Source organism: Epinephelus fuscoguttatus, linkage group LG19 (genome assembly GCF_011397635.1).
Source record: "Epinephelus fuscoguttatus linkage group LG19, E.fuscoguttatus.final_Chr_v1".
Classification (NCBI taxonomy): domain Eukaryota; kingdom Metazoa; phylum Chordata; class Actinopteri; order Perciformes; family Serranidae; genus Epinephelus; species Epinephelus fuscoguttatus.
In genome coordinates this window covers 28,335,658-28,356,582 of record NC_064770.1, presented here as the reverse complement: position 1 = coordinate 28,356,582, position 20,925 = coordinate 28,335,658, and the positions used below count along the sequence as shown (strand labels likewise).

Sequence of the window (20,925 nt, the reverse complement as noted above, 5' to 3'; positions counted from 1 at the left end):
TATCAAGCTGGCCCCTTGTGACTGTGTGACTGTGACATGAAATTACTAACAAATGTGATTGATGGTGATCAACAGCCTCATAAAAGGGGCCGCTGGTTCATGTCCCCCTCCTCTTAATTAACTATAAATTACATGTCCATCATTCCCTCTGTCACCTCCTGTAGTCTACCTCACATGAGGCTGATGCACTTGCTTGCAACTCCTCATGACTGAACTCATGGCATAAGAAAACATGTGAAACATTCAATCACACATGTCTGCACATTACCTGGTCCTCACACAGGGCCTACAGTAGCAGCTCTTACTCACTGTACAGTGGCAGGTAAAGGATATGGCCATTCGGTGATCTTTTTGGCGTATTTTCTGACGAAGTTATCCTCACTGAAAATGAACAGCGAGCGGTTGACAGTGAAGCAGTTCTGGCGCACGGGGATGGGGTTATAGAGGGCCATAGTCCGGGCTCTCTGCGCCATAGACTGCTTGTACATTCTCTGGCCCCCGGGCCCTCCAGGTGGACCGTGGCCATGCCCGTGGCCGTGCCCGTGGCCGTGGCCGTGACCGTGACCGTGTCCATGAGGTCCTCCTTGCCTGCTACCACCGCGGCCGCCCGGGCCCCCTCCGCCGGGCCCTCCGCCATACCTGGCCGGTACCTCATCTCCGAACCGCGCCATTCTCTGGACACCGAAAGCCAATCTTCACGAAGCAGCGGAGAAGGAGACCAATGCTCAGCTGTGCAGCCACACAACATTACATCCCATCTGGATCAGAACGTCTCATATGCACAACGGGTTGTCTTGTAAGCTTATGCTGAACACCTGCAACCGGCGAGCAGTTCTATGCTGGTTTTAGCAGACGAGGACGCCCATGTACTGTCTCCTTCTCTGTGCGTCTCTGCCAACGGCCAATTGTGGGTGTGAGGAAATTAAATGTGTGGTCGGTTGGCTGACTGGTTGCACTGTAGGGTAGTGCTGTGGGGTGTCTCAGTCTTAGTCGGTTCTTATGTCCGTATAAAGCAGGATTCGCCCCCAACATGAAATCATGGGGAGATTGTAGCGAGTTAACATGAATGTTTCATGTTCTCCATGGTTCATGCCTGTATCAGAGCGCACCACAGCCTCCTGCACCTTTTCTGGACGATTTATTTCTTTACTCCCATGACAGCATGTAATGGCAATCAAACCGCCTCTAACATCACACAGGCCTCAATAAATCAGATTGTCGAAAAATGAATCTGAAAATAATGAACAGCCTATAGCTACGGCCGTCAGTGACGTTCAACTTGGCATTTTGGAAACGGTCGCGTTTCCGAAGACTTAAAAGGCATTGAAAAGGGAAAAGCTACTATTATTTATTTATTTAGAAACATCCGCAATGTTTGGCACAGTGTGTGGCAATAATGTGGCTCCCGCCACCTTACAGTTGTTTTACCAGTGCGCTCTGACAAGCCTTGAGACCAGGAAAATTGTGACATTTGTTATTAATGCGTCTTATTTCAGAGTGCACAATCTCGAGTAGAAAGGAGAAAGAAAAATACCGTTTTCCTTTGAAATGTCGGTGTCATTGTTGTCGAGCGCTGAAGATGAAATATATTTTTCTCTCTCAAACGAATTCAATAACATCCTCCCTCGTTGCAACCGTCATCTTCTCTCCCGTCACCTGCGCGGCCATCCAGAAGCTGAGAAAGGGACACACGGACGGCGTCGTCAAAGACAAGGGTATGACGGCCGCTTCTCCGCCGTCTTACACCCTCTCATGATCTTGCTTTGGCTGGTCGAGGTGCAGCAGTGCCGAGAAAGTCCCTCACCATCCCCGCCCCGAAAAGTCTACCTTCGTCCGCACTGATAAGCCCGAATGTCCTGGCAGAGCGTCCTTTCTCTCTCTCTCATTGGAGTAGGGTAGAGCGTTCCTCACGGCCTCCTCTCTCTTCGTCCAGCGGCCCCAAGGGGAGGAGGAGAGGGACAGACGGACGGACGGATGGATAGATGGATCGGTGAATGGATGGAGACCAAAAAAAAAAAGAAAGGGAGGGGACCGGCTGTTTCTTTGGAATTCAGGCCGGTCTCTGCCTATAAATTAAATCACTCGCACCGCGCGCGAAATCGGTGTCTTTCAGTTTGTGTGAACTATAATGAGAGGCTGATCGGTTCTGCAGCCGCAGCACATGACGCACGCAGCTCGTCCAACTTCCAGACGTAGCCTATGTCACGGACGGAGGCATCGACTATCGCCTGTTTATTTTAAGGTGCTTCGGGCTGTAGCCCTGCCCAGTTGGACTGGACCTCTCGAGCCGCCTAACTCCAAATCAATTTCAAATAATGCGTAAAAGAGCCTGGTGGCGTAAAGGATGAGGTGACACCGGCAACTGTGTGACAGTGTTTCTCATTTCCTTTCACCTCTGTATAAGTGTGTATTTCATAAAGACCTAATAAGTATCCTTATTATAGCCAGATGCGCGCGTGTGTGTGTCGGAGAGGCGGGGTGTTGGCATCATGCAGCTTGTGCAAAGATACAGCTGCAACCCAGCTGACAATGACTGCGCGCGCACGGGCGCGTGAGTAAGAGTCCATGCGCGTCAGAGTGGGCGCGCGCGAGTCTGCGTGTGTTTGTTAGGGAAGGTGGAGGGGGGAGGCTATTCTTAGCAACAGACATTTGGAAATTAATGGACGAAGAGAGCTCCCGAAACCGAGTCGAGGATCTTCTTCCCTTCCTCTCCTCTCCTCCTTTCTCCTCGCCTCTCCTCTCATCTCCTCTCCTCTCCTGAGGCTTAATGGCTCCACCAAAACACTGGTGCCTGTTCAAGGTGCGACCTGCATCCGCTAAAGCCCAGGCACAACAAACATTTCCAATGACATAACACAGAGAGAACACAGACAACGTGGATGGACAGTGTCGAGAGATAATAAGAACTGCGGTCTTTTACAAAAATCTGAGACTGAAATCTCCAAGGACGCAGTTTCAGTCTGAAAACCGACTGTATTTCCATCTTTAATTGTAAAGGTTGTGTTTTCTGGTCACCGAGAGTGATGAGTGGTCTCATATTCAATGAATGCCATGAGTCACTCACAACTACAGTGTGAGCAAAAAATACTGGTGCCACGTTCAGCTGAGCCCCGGAGAAGAGGAGAGGAGAGGAAGAGCTGCAGCCCACAGCATCACAGGACAAGATTCCTTTAATCTATTATGTGACCTAATTGATTGACTCCAGAAATAGCCGCCTCAGTGAATGGGAAATGATCATACATATGATTTAAGGGTGACCGGGAGAATTCACTCCACTCACCTCACTAGGAGAGTGAATCAGGAGAGCAACACTGCACGTGCGAACGCCAATCGATTACAGCACGTCCTTAAACGTCTATCCGATATGTCAGAAAGGGATCGTTTTTGCTTTGTGTCCACTTAAGCAAAGGCTTCCGGCCGTGAGCGCGAGGCTGACCCCACCACAAGGGCATGCAGGAACACAAATCTTATTTCTGATCAGAGAGATGACCAGAAAGATAAATACAAGTCACTGAAATAGCATTAAAAAAAATCTGAAGTTTGCCATCATCCCTAAATGCCATCAGTTCAGGACCCTGGACAGCACCCTGTGATCAGCACTACCGTCCTGCACGCGTCAGGACCATGGAGAGCGCCTCAGCCTCTTTATCCTACAAGACCTATCAAAGCATGAAGAATAAAACACCATGTAAAAAATAATGACCATACCATCACAGCTCATGACTGAGCAGCGTGTAGAGGGGTGTGTGGTGGGGAGGGGGCTCTGGGGAGTTTGAGGGGTGACTCCCATGCTGCAGCTTGTCACCTGCGCACATTTAACTGGATGAGAGATGTCACTCTAGCCAAAGGGGGATATACCACCAAGCCCCACCTGGACCCCCGTGGTCTCTTTGCCTCTGGAAAGCATCTGGCACACTCCTGTTGTGTCTGGCACTCTGAGTCACACACTTGCATAACTGATGCGAGATTTAATTGCATTACTAGATATAAACCAAAAATAAATGAGGTTGTTTGCAAAGAGATGTACAAGGCCTCTGCAAGTGTCTTGTAGCAGTGCCGGAGCAGGCACATTTGGTGCCCTGGGCAAGCTTCCCCTGACAGCCCTAATAAATGCATTACATGGGTTCAACACTGCAAATTTATGCTTTTTTCCCTCAACAACAAACGCACGCGGTTACATTTAGGCAACAAAAGCACGTGATTAGGTTTAGGATTAAATAACAGAGTGTGGCTTCATAGTCTCACGGGACACAAACACTGCTCTCCTGGCTGAAGATCAGTATTTGTTGGACCCATCCATTACCACTCCCACCCGCCCTAGGACTTTCACCGCCCATATTTTCGTTCTTGTCCCACTGCGTTTCCCCCTGACATCGCCGGTCGCTGCTAAACTATAACAGCAACCTGCTGTGTATCATGCCAGCATTAAAGGACGGCTCTTTTTGTCTGTATCTGACACCACAAGTCCCTGCCCAAGCACCGGATTTTGATGACTTCGCAGCGAGACCTGGAGACACAGTGACAGGGCTAACTGCTAGCATCACAAAGCTAACATTACCCAGTGGTTATTGACAAGTTTAAAGACAAGAGTCGAGTCGTTTCAGTGTGAGATTAATGGCTTGGTGTCAGATGATAACTGTCCAAGCAATAAATATAACAATAGTGATGAGATAATGCTGTGCTGTGTTAGCTCATGCTATCCAGGCAGAGAGAGCCACTCACAGGGATGGTTCTTCAGTGCTGCCTTGAACGGCACTAACAGCTGATATGCGGTGATCAGCTGTCATTGCTCCCCACCCTACAACCCCTCTACCATTACAGATAGATTTTAATTCTGTGGGAAACACTGAATGCTCATAATAATATGCTTTGCATCAGAGACAGCATCATAATTATTTTCTGCAATTTTCATTTTATTTTATTTTATTTTATTTTAATTTGATTTATTAATTATTTATTTTGTTTTATATCTTGTGGGGTGGGAGGGTGCCATCTTCATCGCTTTTCGGAACATCCAACACTGTCTTACAGTTCAGTCTTTTGCTAGTTAATGGCTGTTTTCCACTTGAATGATGGTGCACATATTAATATTACAGTGGATGTGTTATTATGCTCTACAGATTGTTATACACTATCCTAACTCAAGTGTCCAAAAAATCAGTAAAAGCTAAAAGAACAAATAATTCACAATGTAGTGAGCACAAATGAAACATATTTCATTTTTGCTTTTTTTTAAAAAAAAAAAAAAAAAAAAAAAAAAGTCCTCCAACTTTAAAGGCTGATGTATCTTGTGGATGTGCGCCTTCACAAATGTGTGTGTTTACACTTGGGTGTGATGATCTGTGAAATTATCTATTGCCCTTCAGAGCCGGAGTCTTTGAGGAGCAGCAGCCTTCTGTCCAAACCTGTTATTCCACACAGCCAGCACGAGAAGCACCGAAGAGCAACAGCTCCCAGGCCACCCATGCATAAAACATTGTTACCTCACAAGAACACATACACTGTCTCTATAGAAGAGCTAGAGATACATGATAATGTCTGTGTATATATAGCTGATTTGGCTGAGAAAAATAATGCAACATGATAGGCTATCTCTTCTCCGCAGCAGAGTCTCTGTGAGTGAGTGTAAATTGTAGCCTGCTTTTCACAAGGGCTGGAACCACACTTTTTCTGTAAGACAGGGGTGCACAAATCCTCATTGTAATACAGTACAGTTTAAAATATATATATTTGACAATGCCGATGCTTGTCAGTATAATTAACAGTATGTACACTAGCATATTTAGCATATAGGATTAACTTCGGGCATTGTTTTGGATGCTGAAATCTGTGAGCAGTAACAAGCACATCTGCTGAAACAAAGGTAATGATTCAGCACAACTGGATGGAGAAAGTAATTAAACTTGTGACGACTGTTCTCTGTTGTTTTTTCTTCCTCTGTCAGATGTTCAAATGGTGGGTAGCTGTGAGGCTGGAGCTCTGAGGCGAGGGCCTAAAAAGGAGTGTCGTGACTCAATGATTCATAAGGCTGAATAATTCAATGGCTGGATGCATGTAGAGCACTCCGCCCCTGCTGAACCCGGTCCTCCACAGACCCAGTGCAGACTTGCATGTAAACCTCTGCAAAACTGGCCCACATCAACAAATTGTGGTTAACAGCCATACATCAGGTAAAGATATATTACGGTATATATCAATAGGCTATTTTCCCATTGCCATAATGTACACCTTTACATAACTACAGTGAAACGTACTGTGAGGTAGGCGAGGATTCAAGTGTCTAGTTAAGGAAGTTTGGGTCAGATGCTGTACTTAGTTTAATTCAGGTAGTCAAGAGGCAGTGTAGCAGATGCTTTATGGCAATCACACAAAAATAAATACAAGCTACAAAATATAATTGGATCATAAAGTGAATGAACAGAGTGTCATATGCAAGGCTCCAAAGCTAACTCACATGCCTGAAAGTGTAAAGACCTGCCATGGTGTGGTGAGTATGAAGACAAGGAGATTCCGCAGTGATGGCTGCAGCTTCACTTCGGATTGGTGATTGCTGCAGAGCCCCATGAGAAAGTCACGCCAAAAAGTATTCAGACTCACAGCTAGACAGCATGTGAGCTGAGGATTTCTCCTCCCTCCTCTCACTGCTTTCTCCCTCTTTGTGTGTCGCCACCACTGTGTGAGCCTATGTAAGAGTTCTCTACTGACTTAGCATTTTAACATTATTAAACTCCTAATGGACAGTTTAAAAATGTGACATCACTTAAGGCAATTTACCAGTTTTCATGCAGCTCCTGAAGGGCTTCAACTTTTTTTTTTCACATATGCATTTGTACTCACCAAGACCTGTAAATGTAATTTGTTATATTGGTTGAGTTTCCCTTTAAGTTTGTTTAATCTCACACTCTTTCCCTCACCCTCACAAATAAATTCTTCTTCTTTATATTAAAGGAGCAGTGTGTATCATTTAGTGGCATCCATCCTGCAACCAGCCGAAACTTCTCCCGTGTGCCAAGCGTGAACTCCTGGTTAGGATTCCTTCAGTGTTCATTGTTCAGGAGGCTTTTACAGAGGTCTCTTCCTCTCTAAAACAAATGGACCCGGTGATTTAAAGTGTCACAAACACTGAATGAAGCAGCTCCACGTTCTTTTTCCTGATGCTGTGCGGCATGCTGCAGATGGGCCACTAGCCCAGCACCTGATAATGTATACTCACCTTATTTCTCTGACAACTTAAGATCCAGATGTTGAGGAGTTTTTATTCTGCTTCTGTTGGGCTTTTCGCAAAAGGACTGATAACTACATGTCGCGAAAATGTGAATGACCCTTTCTTAAGCCAGTGTTTGATTTGTCTGTCCTGGATGACTGTAGAAACATGGTGGTGCAACCAGGCGGACACCGTAGACGAGGACCTGCTCCATAAGCTCATTCTAAGGTAACAAAAACATTCTGATTCTTATTTTCATGTGATTATAAACTAAAGAAACATACTTATTATATGATCATTTCTGTCAATATGTTCTCCTAAACCATACCCACCGGACCTTTAAAACTAAAATATTACCCAACCAGTATTAAGGTGTTTGTACCGCTTCTAACAAAGCCCTACAATAACAACCACTCTCTCCTACTCCATTCATTTTTTATGATATTGTGGTGCATAACAATCTTTAGATTATCCTGTGACACTTTGACTTCTCTGTGCTCATCATTGTTCAGTAACTGCAGATGGGTTCCACACATGTACCTTCCCAGCTGACCACTGCCAAGTATTTTTCTGGTGATTTCCAGTTTAATTGCATGATTCAACAAACAACACAATGATGCCTGCAGGACAAGCTGACCGATGATAATGCAGTGAATCGTAGAAGCTTTAAATGAGTGCACCAACTGGGAATGAGAATATGAATCCAAAACACTCATCATGGCTGGATGAATGCAATGCTGGGGGCAGCAACATGGCATCCAACAATGAAATGGGCATCACGTCAGTTGTATGTGTGTGTGTGCGTGTGTGTGTGTGTGTTGAAGGGGGGGTGAATGTGAGTTGGTTTCATTGTGGATGCTCACTGACCGAGACCGACAGCAGGCTCACAGAAGGAGCACTAATAATCCTTGTATGTACGCAGTGGATGTGTTTGCATGTGCATGTTGCATGTGTGGGTCCATGCTCTCATGTATCAAAAGCATAATTTGTCTACATGTGTGTGTGTGTGAGATTGACCAAAGTGCTGCACCCAAGTTTCCAGCCTGCTGAAATAAGCATAATGCATTTTTAAACATCTAGAATTATTAACCTACTCAGAAGTAGGGTAACGCAGCTGGTCCTGCACAAGCAAAATAGTTTCTTGAGCTCTTCCTGGCTCCTAGACAGAGACCCTTCTGAGAGCTAATCTACAGAATTTAAACATCAGTTTTAGGCTCCACAGATTTGATGTCTTACTTTCTTTGTATACTGATATTTCACTGAGAAAGGGTTTGCCTGGAAACAAAGCAAAAGAGGGTGCAGCAGAGAGCGGGAGAGGCAACCTGCCCTTAGTGGTAAATAGGCCAGTGTTTTTTTTTTTTCTGGGGGAATCTCTTGTGAGGATGAAGTCACTATCTGCTCTCAGAGCAGAGCTTCTCTCTCTCTTTTTTTCATACTCCATTTCTTTTCCACCCATTCAGATTTTTCCAAATATGTTCCCCATCTCCCACAGTCCACAATGTGGGCATGCAACGGACACAGACAAGAAAGAATATTAAAGGGGAGCTACGCCCATTTTCAAAATTCATACATGTTATTCATCTGGTCTTAGACAGTCCAGAAATATTAGCAGACATGATCAACTCCATCCCAAATCAAAAAGCTAGTGCTAAAACTCAAATTTGTGATGTCATAGGGTCTGGAGCTGCTCCAGAGAGAATGAATTTGGAAAGATGTAGTAGATGAGTACCCAGGGGAATGTTCTGAGTAGTGTGGGAAGTAAGCCCATTTTCAAAATTCATACATGTTAGTCCTATGATCTTCTCTCTCCAAATTCCAAAAACTAGAGTGCTGAAGCTCAGTAGCGCTGTTGGGCTTGGAGGTCTGAGGCTTCAGCCCAAATGCTGCCCTGGATTTTATTGTGTGGGTTAAATATATATTTAAAAAAATAAGAAAAGTCCTACTAATAAAAAGAATCCTGGATCTGATAACCTTACTATTACTTTCATACATTAAAGCCCTCAAAAATAATATGATATTGATCGAAAACCCAAGTTTTGGGTCCTCTTTGTCATTCAAGTAGTGCCTTTGTGTGTGAATGCACCGGTAGACTGGTAAAGCTCAACAAAAACCAAAATGTCACAGTGGAGACAGACAGTGAGACCACAGCTGATGATGGAGAGGTGCACCCCTACACCCCACTACAGAGGTTTGACAGATAAAACAGGATAAAGCTCATTTGGGTATAAAAAAGGCAACAAACATTCTGTGGGTCCACAAAATCAGTCTCCCATGTATTAAAGGTAAGGTAAGGTAAGGTAACCTTATTAGTACCCGAGGGTAGATTTGGTTTGCAGTTAGGTTAGGTGAGTCGGCTGCTTTCACACAGACAACACTTAATATACAAAAAACATATTAGTATCACAAAAAAAGAGTAAAAAACATCATGGTAGATACAAAAAGAATAAATAGAATAAAAATAAAAAGGCTGTACAGTCAATAAATAAAAGTTTAGTCCATAAAAGATTACTATGTTTGGTTTAACATTCTAATGGCCGCGGGCACAAAGCTGTCCCTATATCCATGGAGCAGCTCCAGTCTTTGTTCTTGATGGCATCGCAAGTTTGAGACATCGGGTTTCTGGCCTTAGGAGAGTAGCTCAAGTTCCAAGCCATGGGAATAACATATTAAAATTATTAATTTGAGTAGTGTTTCCCTTTAAGCTATATTTTTTCTGCATTCATTAATTTTATTCTCTATTTATTGTTTCTTTTTTCTGATTTTATTTATTTATTTATTTTTTTAATTTCTTTAACCATTTCTGCATATTCTGTTCCTAGATTTGTCCCCAAAATATACAAATTCCCTTATTTATTTAATTCTACTGTTTCATTTGTGTCTGACTATGATGGAGGATGCCACTCAATTGTGATAAATAGTGAAAATTAAGTTAACATAAGAAATAAGAGTTATAAAAGTTGTTTATTTGAGCAAAATCCAAGTGATGTAATCAAACATCCCCTGCGCCATAATGCATTCCAATAACCAGACCTGCAAAAAGAGCTTTGTAAGTGTTTTGTCTACCTGCAATCACACACATGGCAGTAGACAAATTTAAAACACCACTTCCTGTCTGAATGTTTTACTTTGAAAGGTCTCACCAGATGTTTGCACAGGTGGACAACTGACCTGGGTGTGTTTACAATCATAAGTATTCACTGCCCCCCAGTGGCCAGAGGGAAGAACCGCAACATCTGCAGTCACTCCTTCCTCCCTGTTGCCACTGGGTGTGCACATCTGCGAGCTAGAGAACAAGACAGCCAGAAGAAGGGTTGCACACAGTCAGCTACACTTTAAAGGCTGAGCTCTGTATGCAGGCCTGAAGGCGTGCACACAGATAATACAGAAACACATATAGCCTACTAATGAAAGCTGTTGGGCAAAAATATCATTAATAGTTATTGGCTGTAAATGAAATTTGTCAGCACTGTCTATTATTTCCTGCTTCTCTAGCCTTTACAGGATCATTATCATATGACATTACCTATAAGAGACAACGAAAAAGGCATGTATGTATGAATTTTAGACAATTATATTTCTATTTCTTATCAAAGTTAACAGATGTGTATAAAAGGGGATTCATAAAAAACAAATCATGCAAGTCATGTTAGAACTAATAGAATATAGGAAAATATAAAATGTAAAAGATTAATTTCAGAGAAATGTATAAGAGTACGTTATGTCACCTGCACAGTGTTGGTTTGTATGCCACAGGCAGAGATGGGCAAAAATACATCAAAATGAATTTTGATACAAAATACAAAATACCCCTCAAATAAATGTATCAAAATAAAATACAAAATATTGGTGCCAGAAAATGTATCAAAATAAAATACACGTATTTTATATTTTCAAATACAGAAAATACCCAAGTTTAAAAAAACAGATAAAAATATATATTTTTTAAAATAAGTAAAAAAAATATTGTTACATCCAATATTATACGAATGTGTAGCCTATTATTTTTGGTTTTTGATTCGTGGAGAAAGTATTTTGAGTATTTTAAATACAAAATTACTCCACTCAAAAGTATTTTGTTACAAATTACATTTGCTTTTTATCGACCTTATCAAATACAAATTACAAAATACTCAAATGTAATTGAAATACGTATTTTAAATACAAGTAATAGAAATACTGTCCATCCCTGGCCACAGGACATACCATAATTTAGGTGACAATATCCTAAACACGTTTGTTTATTTATTTATTTAATTATAATTTCAACTTAGGCTATGTTTAGATGAGGAAACACTTTCAAAAGCTTTAACTTTTCAGTCACAACTTGGGCGAAGAACTCCTCTACATGATTGACTACGTCCCCCACAATGCATTGCGCTTTCAACATGGCGTCTCACATACCCGCTTGACTTCTGTCAACAAGACCAAAACGCAACTAACGGTAAACAGGTCAGTGTAGCGAGGTTGACGGACACTATCACAGTCAGGAGGATGAAACTGTTGCTCGCAGTTTTAAAACGAATCCATAAACCGGATGTTTACGTCATTAATCGCCGCTGTCTGAGCTCCGGCGCCAGCAGCGGCCTGTCACCTCTCCGGGATGAGCCTCTCATCGTCGCGTCAAGCCCCGAGCTCGTGCAGAGACTCGGCTCACAGGTGGAGGTGAGGACGGGCTTCATCACCGAGGAGGAGGAGGGAGCTTTTATGCGAGAGCTGGAGCTAGGCCTGAAGAAGAAGCGATATGAATACGACCACTGGGACGATGTGAGTATGTGGTTAGTAGTTCATAGCAGTTTATTAAGGTACTAGGGACTGGAAAGTAAAAAGGTAAAATACACTAGGACAGGCATGAAATACAAGAATGTAAGTTACAGTGCAGTTAAAATCAGTTAAAGTACTTGAATAATAAAAGCGCAGTGTAAATACTGAATAAATATGTGAACAGGCAGCAGCAAACCGAAAAAGTCTTCAACCTTGATTAAAAAGAAGTGAAAGATGATGCAGACCTGCAGGTTTCTGGGAATTTGTTTCACCTATGTGGTGCATATAGACTTGACTCTGAGCACACAAAGCAGACCTGTCTCAGAGGACCTGAGAGATCTGGATGAGTCATACCGAAGCAGAGGGTCAGCAATTTAGTGCTTTGTAAACCAGCAGTAGAATTTTAAAGTAGATTCTCTGACAGACAGGAAGTCAGTGGAAAGACCTCAGAACTGGAGTGATGTACTCTACCCTCTTGGTCTTAATAAGGACTCGAGGAGCAGCATTCTGAAACAGCTGCAACTGACTGATAATATGGAGACCTTTTAAGACCCCATTACAGGGGTACAGGTGACTACACCAAGAGTTCTGGCTTGGTCTGTGGGTTTTAACATTGCCAGCTGAAGCTGAGCACTGACTTTTGTTTGGTTCGTTGTTTAGTTGAAGTAAATTGTGGCACATCCAGTTGTTGTAGCATTCCTATGGTCTATGACAGTCCAGAAATATTAGTAAACTTGAATAACTCTTCAAATTCCAAAAACTAGAGTGCTGAAACTAAGTGGCATTGTTAGGCCTGGATGATTAAGGCTTCAGCCCAGAGAGCTAAAGCCCAAACATATTTCAATTAGGGCTGCAACTAACGATTATTTTCATTGTCGACTAATCTGTCGATTATTTCTGCAATTAGTCGACTAATCATTTCATTGAAAAATGTGTTAAAATGTTGAAAAATGTCGGTCTGTCTCTCCCAAACCCCAAAATTATGTTATCTAATGTCTTGTTTCGTACTCACACCAAAGGGTTTTAGTTCACCATCATGGGAGAGTGTGTAAAGCTGCTGCCAATATTTGAACATAAGAAGCTGCAATAAGAGTATATTGGGGTACTTTAATAGTACTTTTCTATGAAAAATGACTCAAACCGATTAGTCGACTACTAAAATAGTCACCGATTATTTTTATAGTCGATTAGTCATCGATTAGTCGACTAATCGTTCCAGCCCTAATGTCAATTCTTGATTCTGGGTGGTGTTTCCCTTTAAAGGACCACTTTGCAGCCTTATGGCTACATTATAACCTTCTCTTACACCTATCAGTAGTATATATCAATCATATAGGAAGGCATTTTATGGCCTAATCTTACACCTGTTGACGCGAGAAAATAAATGTACTTTCCTGTTTCAAGATGTAACATAGTTTTTGCTTAGTTTTAATGCAAGCTTGTTAACAGCAATACAGTTTCAAAAATGTATTGACCCAGATAGGTAGCAATAACAGTCACAAATGACATGTCACAAAATTAGAAATTAAGCAGTAATTTAACACATGCATGCCATAGACTATTAAATTCAAATTGAAGCACATCTACACAATGTCTTTACTGGCTCCAGGTGACATAAAGTACCAACACATCATCAGTTTACTAACACAAGACTTAATTCATGCTGTGTCGACTTTTCCTCCTTCAGGCCATTCACGGGTACCGAGAGACGGAGCGTGTGAGGTGGGGGGCAGCATGTGAGGAGGTCCTGAATCGGGTCCGATCTGTAGCATTTCCCGCGGGTAGTCCGCTTCTCGGGCCTGTGCACGTTCTAGACCTGGACAAGAATGGCTACATCAAGCCTCACATTGACAGTGTCAAGGTAGGCTGCTCTTGTTTTAATTCTCTGCATCAAGACAAAGACAGTCACAAATGTTAGTTTCTAACCTGGGACAGCATCCTCAGCTCCGTAACCACTGAAACAACCCTTGGTGTGGGGGCTGTGCTGTTATCAACAGCTGTGCTCTGACTGTCGTCCTCTCTGTCTCTTTAAGTTCTGCGGCAGCACCATTGCTGGGTTGAGTCTCCTGTCAGACAGTATTATGCGCCTAGTGAAGGAGGATGCCACCAACGAGTGGCTGGACCTGCTGTTGCCCCGACTCTCCCTCTACATACTGAGGTTCAGTGTATGCTGCACAAATCTCATCATGGAGTGTGCTGTAGTTGTATCATACTTCACACAGTGCAGTGATATGTTTCATCCTGTTCTCTTCACACACATACAGAGACGACGCCAGATACAATTTCACCCATGAGATCCTGAAAGACGAGGAGTCAGTCTTCAACGGACAGAGAGTGCCTCGGCTGCGTCGCATCTCTGTCATCTGTCGGAACCTTCCAGGCTAGCTACCACTTCCACTCAGCTTTAATATGAACAGAACTTGAATCTAGAGGATTGTTTCAATGATCTCTGTTAAGATATTAAAACAGGACTGTGGAACTTTTGTCTGGCAGTGAGAGTGATTACACAAAGATTGTCGACATGTGCGTTTGAAGTATGCCTGCAGGTGAGCTCACTGCATCTCTTTTTTTGGTTTTAACTTAGTTTCTTTTTTATCTGGAGCATCCACTTCAGAAACTTTCTTGGATTTTCCGCCACAGCTTCCAGCATACTCTTAGGTGCTGCTCTGCCAGTATGGTCTCTCCCCCTTTTCTACCCTCTGTAGCTCTGGCTGGTTGATGTAAATGCCGTTGCATTTGGTGCACCTTTGCAGGAAAGTTCCCACAGACACCACAACTCTGGTATACTGAGTAAGACAGAGAGTTTTCTGTGCCATTGATAAGCCTACATCTCCTACCACACAATGATCGAGTGAACTCTTGCAGATGGAGCGTGAAAAACTGGCCAGATATACTACAAGACAACAACATTTAGGAAGCCTACTGAGCCATGATCGAGCCTAAGGAACAACTTGTATTTACTCTGACTAAAAGTCGGAGGTGTGTGAGGTTTTGCAAAATACGAGTAAGGGTGAGCGTTTTTAAAGCAAGCGACATGTTAGTCTGCTTGCTGATGCACGGAGCAGGTTGGGACATTCTGATTGGGAAAAGCAGAAACAGCTTGTTTGGCAAGGAATTGAATGTAAGGGATGTTTTACTATGTGTAAAAAGTCCCACACAACAGCTTTGAAGCAGACGTCCTTAAAGGTATTCTATGCAGGATTGTTTGCAAACACGCTCGCCAACCCCAGATTCATTCTCGTTTTGCATTTTGTATTACTGTATTTGTGTTTTTTGGCGTTGTGTCTGCCTGCTGCTTATGATCTGGCACCAGGTCGACACCTCGTTATAAAGTCCCAACCTCACCTGAGAGCTGTGGGGGTACACGTCCATAAATGTCTCAATTTTATGCATGTAGAGGAAATGGCTGAGCTGAAGATGATTGATGTATGTTTAAGTTGCAGAAATGTTAAACTTTTTTTTTAATTTGTCATATAGGCTACATATTTTTACAGAAGGAAAATGTTAGAATCAATTTAGGGTGACAGCATTGATGAATGAACATTAAAATGGTAAAAAAAAAATGTGACCGTTACTAATTTTCATATGAAGCATGTGGCTTCAGACCTGCATGTTGCCTACTCCTGTTGTAGTGGATCATAAGTGATGACTGAGAGGATATCTTTAATGTTTTTTTGGTTTGTATATTGTTATTATATACAACTATGATGAAGTGTCCGGGATATTTATTGCAGTTGCGACGCTGGGAAATATTGATGTGGTTGTCAGGTCACACCTGTCACAGACAAGAGTACTAAAAGTGCTCTGAAATAAACCTGAATACTGGCTTTGACATGTATCACAATGTTTATGTTTTCAGAATGAGCACATTATTATCAAAGTTTATTCACTGGAGCATCTTTAAAGTTTTGTAATGGCTGATTGAAATAAGCAGCAGGTCCCTACACAACTGTCCACAACAACTACACCATCTTGACTGTAGTTTGATCATAATTTTAGGAACCACCCACTGATACAAATGATGCCAGCTTTAAATTGAATTGTGTTTTTATACATGACCATCACTTTGGTGTGTTGTTTTACTTCTGTATAGTACAGAGACTCTTGAGAATAATGTCCAAATAAAAAAAGTGAACTTCAATTCCTTCGTCCTGTTCTTTTTCATTTTTTCTCTCTGCTCTCAGTGTGCTCAGATACATATCTCTATCACTTATTATTATTTTAACTTATTTTATTCCAACTTTTTAAAAGTACTTAGTGAACATGAGTCAACTGAAATCCACACATATATGCTTTTACATTTACAAAGTTAAGTCCAAACTACATTGTGACCAGTAGATGGTAGCAGCTCATCTCCATGAATTAAAAGGCAGAAGCATGTTGTAGGAGGAGTCTCACATGACCTCACACACCTATACCCCATCCATCACGCCAAAGTGAAGAGGGAACAAGCTGAAAACAAAACATAGTATACAAATGATTGATGCACTTGTTAAACAAGACCGCCTACAGGCAGGCAAACACTCTCTGGTCCACACTCACTTCAGCGCTCCAACACACCGGTAAGGACTTTTGTATTACCTGTATTTCCTCTGCTGAGAGTCCGAATTTGTGTTGATATTATTTCTAAGTTTGTCTAATAACTTGTTCACCTGCTTTTATTTTAGCACCTGTATTTATGCTGATCAGATTTATGCATCTGTAGTAATGCGTTTGAATCATGAAACCAATTCTGTGCTTGATTCTCACTGGAAGAGCCAGCACAGATATAGAAGATGGGGTCTGAGATTAAAGTGGGGCCGATGCGTGTCCTGGTGACCGGTGGATCTGGGTTAGTGGGCAAAGCCATTGAGCATGTGGTGCAGGAGGAAGGTGGGAAACTGGAGGGAGAAGAGTGGATCTTCCTCTCTTCCAAGGATGCTGACCTTGTGTAAGCTGCTTCAATCATACTCTTCTATTCAACTATGCCTACAAACAAATGTGTATAAATGTGATTTTTAAACACTTTCAGAGATGCTGGGCAGACCAGGACTGTGTTTGAGGAGTACCGTCCCACTCATGTCATCCACCTGGCTGCGAAAGTCGGAGGACTGTATCTACACATGAGGGAGAACCTGCACTTTTTGGTGAGATAATAAATGAGTCACCACAGGTTTAAGGGGGGTATCTGCATTGTCTTTAAGCTGCAACAGCCGGTCAGTAACTGTCTGACACCTTCACAGAGGGACAACATCAAAATCAATGATAATGTGCTACAAACAGCCCACGAGATGGGCGTCACCAAGGTCGTGTCTTGCCTGTCCAGTTGTATTTTCCCTGACAACACCACATACCCCATCAATGAGACCATGGTAAGATTGTTTTTTAAACCTTTATTTATTCAGTGTATGTCCTTTGAATTCCTTAGCAACACACTGCCTATATAACATTGTTTCAAGCTTAATCTCATGGATATTTGTGGGGTTATTAGAATAGTTTTTAAAAAGTGAAATTGTCTTATAAATAGACAAATAATACCACAAATATTAGGGCAATCCCAAACCTCAAACTCTGAGGGTACAATGTTGCTACAGAGCCATGAGATTAGCCTACTTTATCTTTCCTGTCATGCCCCACTCTTGTAGATACACAACGGACCGCCTCATGACTCCAACTTCGGATACTCGCATGCTAAAAGGATGATTGATGTTCAGAACAGGTGAGCAGGTGTGCAGTGCAAACAGGGGTGTGGTGTAGACACATGGGTGAATCTGACATGCATTCATGCTCAACAAAGGGCTGAAGGGGCAGCACCTGTACGGGCAGGTAGTTTCTATCTTACCTTTTGTGGCTTTTATTGAACTTGTGCCTGTGACTGTAGGCCTGAATACAATCCATAACTTGCTCTCAATACAACAAAGCCAAATGGGCTCTAGGAGGGGTCGAATTTCTTGTTAAAAATGCCATGAAGACAAACTAGCTACTAATATGTACATAAATACCTGCAGAAAGTGTCCATCTTTGTCACTGTATGTCTAATTACTCTGCGTGTGTCTGTGTGTGTTTACAGGGCATACTTTCAGCAGCATGGTCGCCGTTACACAGCGGTCATCCCGACCAATGTGTTTGGACCCTATGACAACTTCAGCATAGAAAATGGTCACGTGCTGTCGGCACTCATTAACAAGACATACAAGGCCAAAAGTGATTATCCCAGATACACCCATCCTTTTTAATACACACATATACAGACACAGACAGTAACTCGGTAACAGAGTCTATTTTCTTGTGTCTCTCTCACAGAGGAAGGGACTCCGGTGAATGTGTGTGGCTCCGGAGCTCCTAGGAGACAGTTTATCTACTCTCTGGTATGTGTATCAATATATATGATGCCCTGTACAGGTGTAGTACATGCTTATGTAAAAAATTAATTGTCTATTGTATCTTTTTTGGCCTGATTGTATTTAGAATAACATCCAATTGTCTGTTTACTCTCAGGATTTAGCTCGTCTCATTATTTGGGTCCTGAGAGAATATGTAGAAATTGACCCCATTATCCTCTCTGGTGAGTTCAGTGATGCACTCACCCTTAGTGAGCTTTATAATGTGCTTCTGCATGTCTTTCTGACTGTGTAAAATACCAAAGAAAATGGGGGAAGTTATTGAAGTTATTGTAGGTCATTCATTCACCTGTTACTGTGGATGTCTTGTCAGTGGGTGAAGAGGATGAAATCTCAATCAAAGAGGCCGAGGACATGATTGCAGACTCTCTGGACTTTAAAGGGAAAATACACGTATCCTTTCAATGTTCCCCAATGATCCTACATCCTGTTCCCATAGACCAAGATGTTTTTGTGAGCCTGGGATACACAGCACATGCTGCAGTTAACTGTTAAAGGGACAGTTCACCCCAAAATCCAAAATACATGTTTTTTTCCCTTTTACCTGTAGTGCTATTTATCAGTCTAGATTGTTTTGGTGTGAGTTGCAGAGGGTTGGAGATATCAGCCATAGAGACGTCTGCCTTCTCTTTAATATAATGGAACTAGATGGCACTCAGCCGGTGGTGCTCAAAGTGTATCTGAAAAGCTCAACAGCAGTGTCTCTTTCCAGAAATCATGATCCTATTACTCAGCATAATCAGTTTCATGTAGGAACTATTTTCTTTTTACCCAACTACAAATTGTATCACTGTGCAGAAGGAATCATGCATCTACTCATGGATGAGAGGCTCGTGCTCATGACAGAGCCACATGTAAGCATTAATAGCATCCTCCTCGACTGAGCTGTAATGCGAGTTAGCTCAATGTGGCTAGCTGTGAGCTAGCAGTAGATGCACACTTCCTTCTGCTCTGTGATATCGTTGGTGGGTGTCTGTGGATTATCTAAAGTAACCAGGTCACGATTTCTGGAGACCGACATTACCGTTGCGTTTTTGTAAATGTATTTTTTTGTCGCTTTTAGCACTACAGACGAGTGCCATCTAGTTCTATTATATTTGTGAGAAGGCAGACATCTCTATGGTCAAAACACACAGTTACAATCTGCTCTTCCCTTGACCATGAACATCAGTTTGACACCACCCTGTCAGACGGCCAGATGAAAAAGACAGCCAGCAATGCCAAGCTAATGCGCTACCTCCCTGACTTCACCTTTACACCCCTTAAAGAAGGTAAGAGTTCACCATACTGTGCGTCTTAACCCTCATCCTACCAACTTGTTTTATGATAAATAAAAACAGAGCTGCTGTTGCTTTAGAACTCGTCAATTTTAACGTGTCATAATCTAAACTGCAGGGTAGAAAATTGAAAGTTTCCTATATAATACTCAATTGTAGTGGATAGTGCTGCGTACATGGCAGCACAGAGGCAGCTTCTGCCCTGACACATGATACATCTGTGCTTCTCGACATACAAATGAGAGCTTTGAATGAATATTTGCATGCACCCCAGCCTGGTGAAGGTGACTTGTTTTTGTTTTTTCTGCCCTTCTAGCTATAAAGCTGACCTGCGACTGGTTCGTGGCCAACTACGACACTGCCCGGACATGAAGTGACCGAACACGAAGTGACCAAACACTGGGCTACAATTTAGCACTGTTCTTTAGGTCTGGTGTCAGGCATGTTATCACTGTGAAATACTGGTTTATACAGTACCACATTAAACAATCAATATTCTTGAGTGTACTGGAGCCGCCTCATCTTTGAATCTCTAAGGAACATCATATTAAGGTATTACTAGAGGGGTCATATGAGCTACATGTGTCATCAACATTAAATGAAACTTAAAATACATCATAATTTGGAATGATCTAGAAAGGGTTAGGGAACCATGACCTTATAATCAAATAATAACAGAAACAAGGGACTCATCCTCCCAAACAGTCCCATGGTAATGCCTCACTCCCTCATATGCAAATGACAAATATCTCAAAAAACAAAGCACAAACGGCTGTTAACTGAACTCCACCCCTCAAGTTTCTACACAAAAATGGATGTTCTGTATACTGCAGGCTTTAGATCCATTCAGTACACCTCTAGTGCAAATAAAGTAAGGAACTAGGAAGTTTCTTTGCACTACCTGAGGATACAGGAGTTGCAATTTACTTCATCTTTGTAGATTACTGATTAAGATTAAAAGCATCTTTCTTAAAGGCTTTCTCTGAGCTAAATTTCCATGCAGTAGTGTTTGTGTAATCATTATAAAAACAGAAAAGACAGCCTGTTTTATGAGAGCAAGTGACAAACAGTGACTGGTCTCTATTTTCTCTTTAAGACTGCTTTTTTTTGGTCAACTTTCACTTGCTGCAGTTGAGCTAGTTTGGAATATTGTCATGCCAATATGAAATTTCTATCATATGACAGTTTGTTCCTGTGTTGTGTGAGGTACATTGTTTAGTTTTGTTTTTGCATTGTTTGTTTGGTTCTGTTTTTGTGCTGGAGTGATGTTGTATGTTTGTGCGTTGGTTGTGTTGTATGTAAT

The 20,925-nt window shown here is 42.2% G+C and overlaps 3 protein-coding genes across 22 annotated transcripts in view; 2 read left to right on the top strand and 1 right to left on the bottom strand.

Moving 5' to 3' along the window:
• The window catches only part of cacna1aa (calcium channel, voltage-dependent, P/Q type, alpha 1A subunit, a), a 96,600-nt gene extending 94,425 nt beyond the window's left edge, over positions 1-2,175 (bottom strand). For all 20 annotated transcript variants that reach the window (XM_049562339.1, XM_049562349.1, XM_049562353.1 and 17 more), the window contains exon 1: positions 335-2,175. In XM_049562339.1, the coding sequence (XP_049418296.1) occupies positions 335-671 (337 nt within the window). In that variant the 5' untranslated portion in view covers positions 672-2,175. The remainder of the gene's footprint in view (positions 1-334) is intronic.
• Positions 2,176-11,583: 9,408 nt separating this feature from the next.
• alkbh7 (alkB homolog 7) lies at positions 11,584-16,106 on the top strand. The gene is made up of 4 exons (XM_049562365.1): positions 11,584-11,968; positions 13,653-13,826; positions 13,999-14,123; positions 14,230-16,106. The coding sequence occupies exons 1-4, from the start codon at positions 11,696-11,698 to the stop codon at positions 14,348-14,350; spliced, it is 693 nt and encodes a 230-aa protein (XP_049418322.1). The 5' UTR covers positions 11,584-11,695; the 3' UTR covers positions 14,351-16,106.
• A 283-nt stretch (positions 16,107-16,389) lies between these two features.
• On the top strand, positions 16,390-20,117 carry LOC125880089 (GDP-L-fucose synthase-like). The gene is made up of 11 exons (XM_049562364.1): positions 16,390-16,527; positions 16,721-16,895; positions 16,977-17,091; positions 17,188-17,316; positions 17,590-17,663; positions 18,015-18,148; positions 18,248-18,312; positions 18,443-18,509; positions 18,659-18,738; positions 19,517-19,616; positions 19,939-20,117. The coding sequence occupies exons 2-11, from the start codon at positions 16,741-16,743 to the stop codon at positions 19,992-19,994; spliced, it is 975 nt and encodes a 324-aa protein (XP_049418321.1). The 5' UTR covers positions 16,390-16,527; positions 16,721-16,740; the 3' UTR covers positions 19,995-20,117.
• Positions 20,118-20,925: the final 808 nt, after the last annotated feature.

Bases quoted from the DNA above. Each gene is read 5' to 3' on its own strand.
- alkbh7 (XM_049562365.1), top strand. From the start codon at position 11,696: ATGAAACTGTTGCTCGCAGTTTTAAAACGAATCCATAAACCGGATGTT. The intron at 11,969-13,652 runs GTGAGTATGTGG...TTCCTCCTTCAG, and splicing joins AATACGACCACTGGGACGAT to GCCATTCACGGGTACCGAGA. The intron at 13,827-13,998 runs GTAGGCTGCTCT...TGTCTCTTTAAG, and splicing joins CTCACATTGACAGTGTCAAG to TTCTGCGGCAGCACCATTGC.
- LOC125880089 (XM_049562364.1), top strand. From the start codon at position 16,741: ATGGGGTCTGAGATTAAAGTGGGGCCGATGCGTGTCCTGGTGACCGGT. The intron at 18,313-18,442 runs GTATGTGTATCA...GTTTACTCTCAG, and splicing joins GACAGTTTATCTACTCTCTG to GATTTAGCTCGTCTCATTAT. The intron at 18,739-19,516 runs GTATCCTTTCAA...CATGAACATCAG, and splicing joins ACTTTAAAGGGAAAATACAC to TTTGACACCACCCTGTCAGA.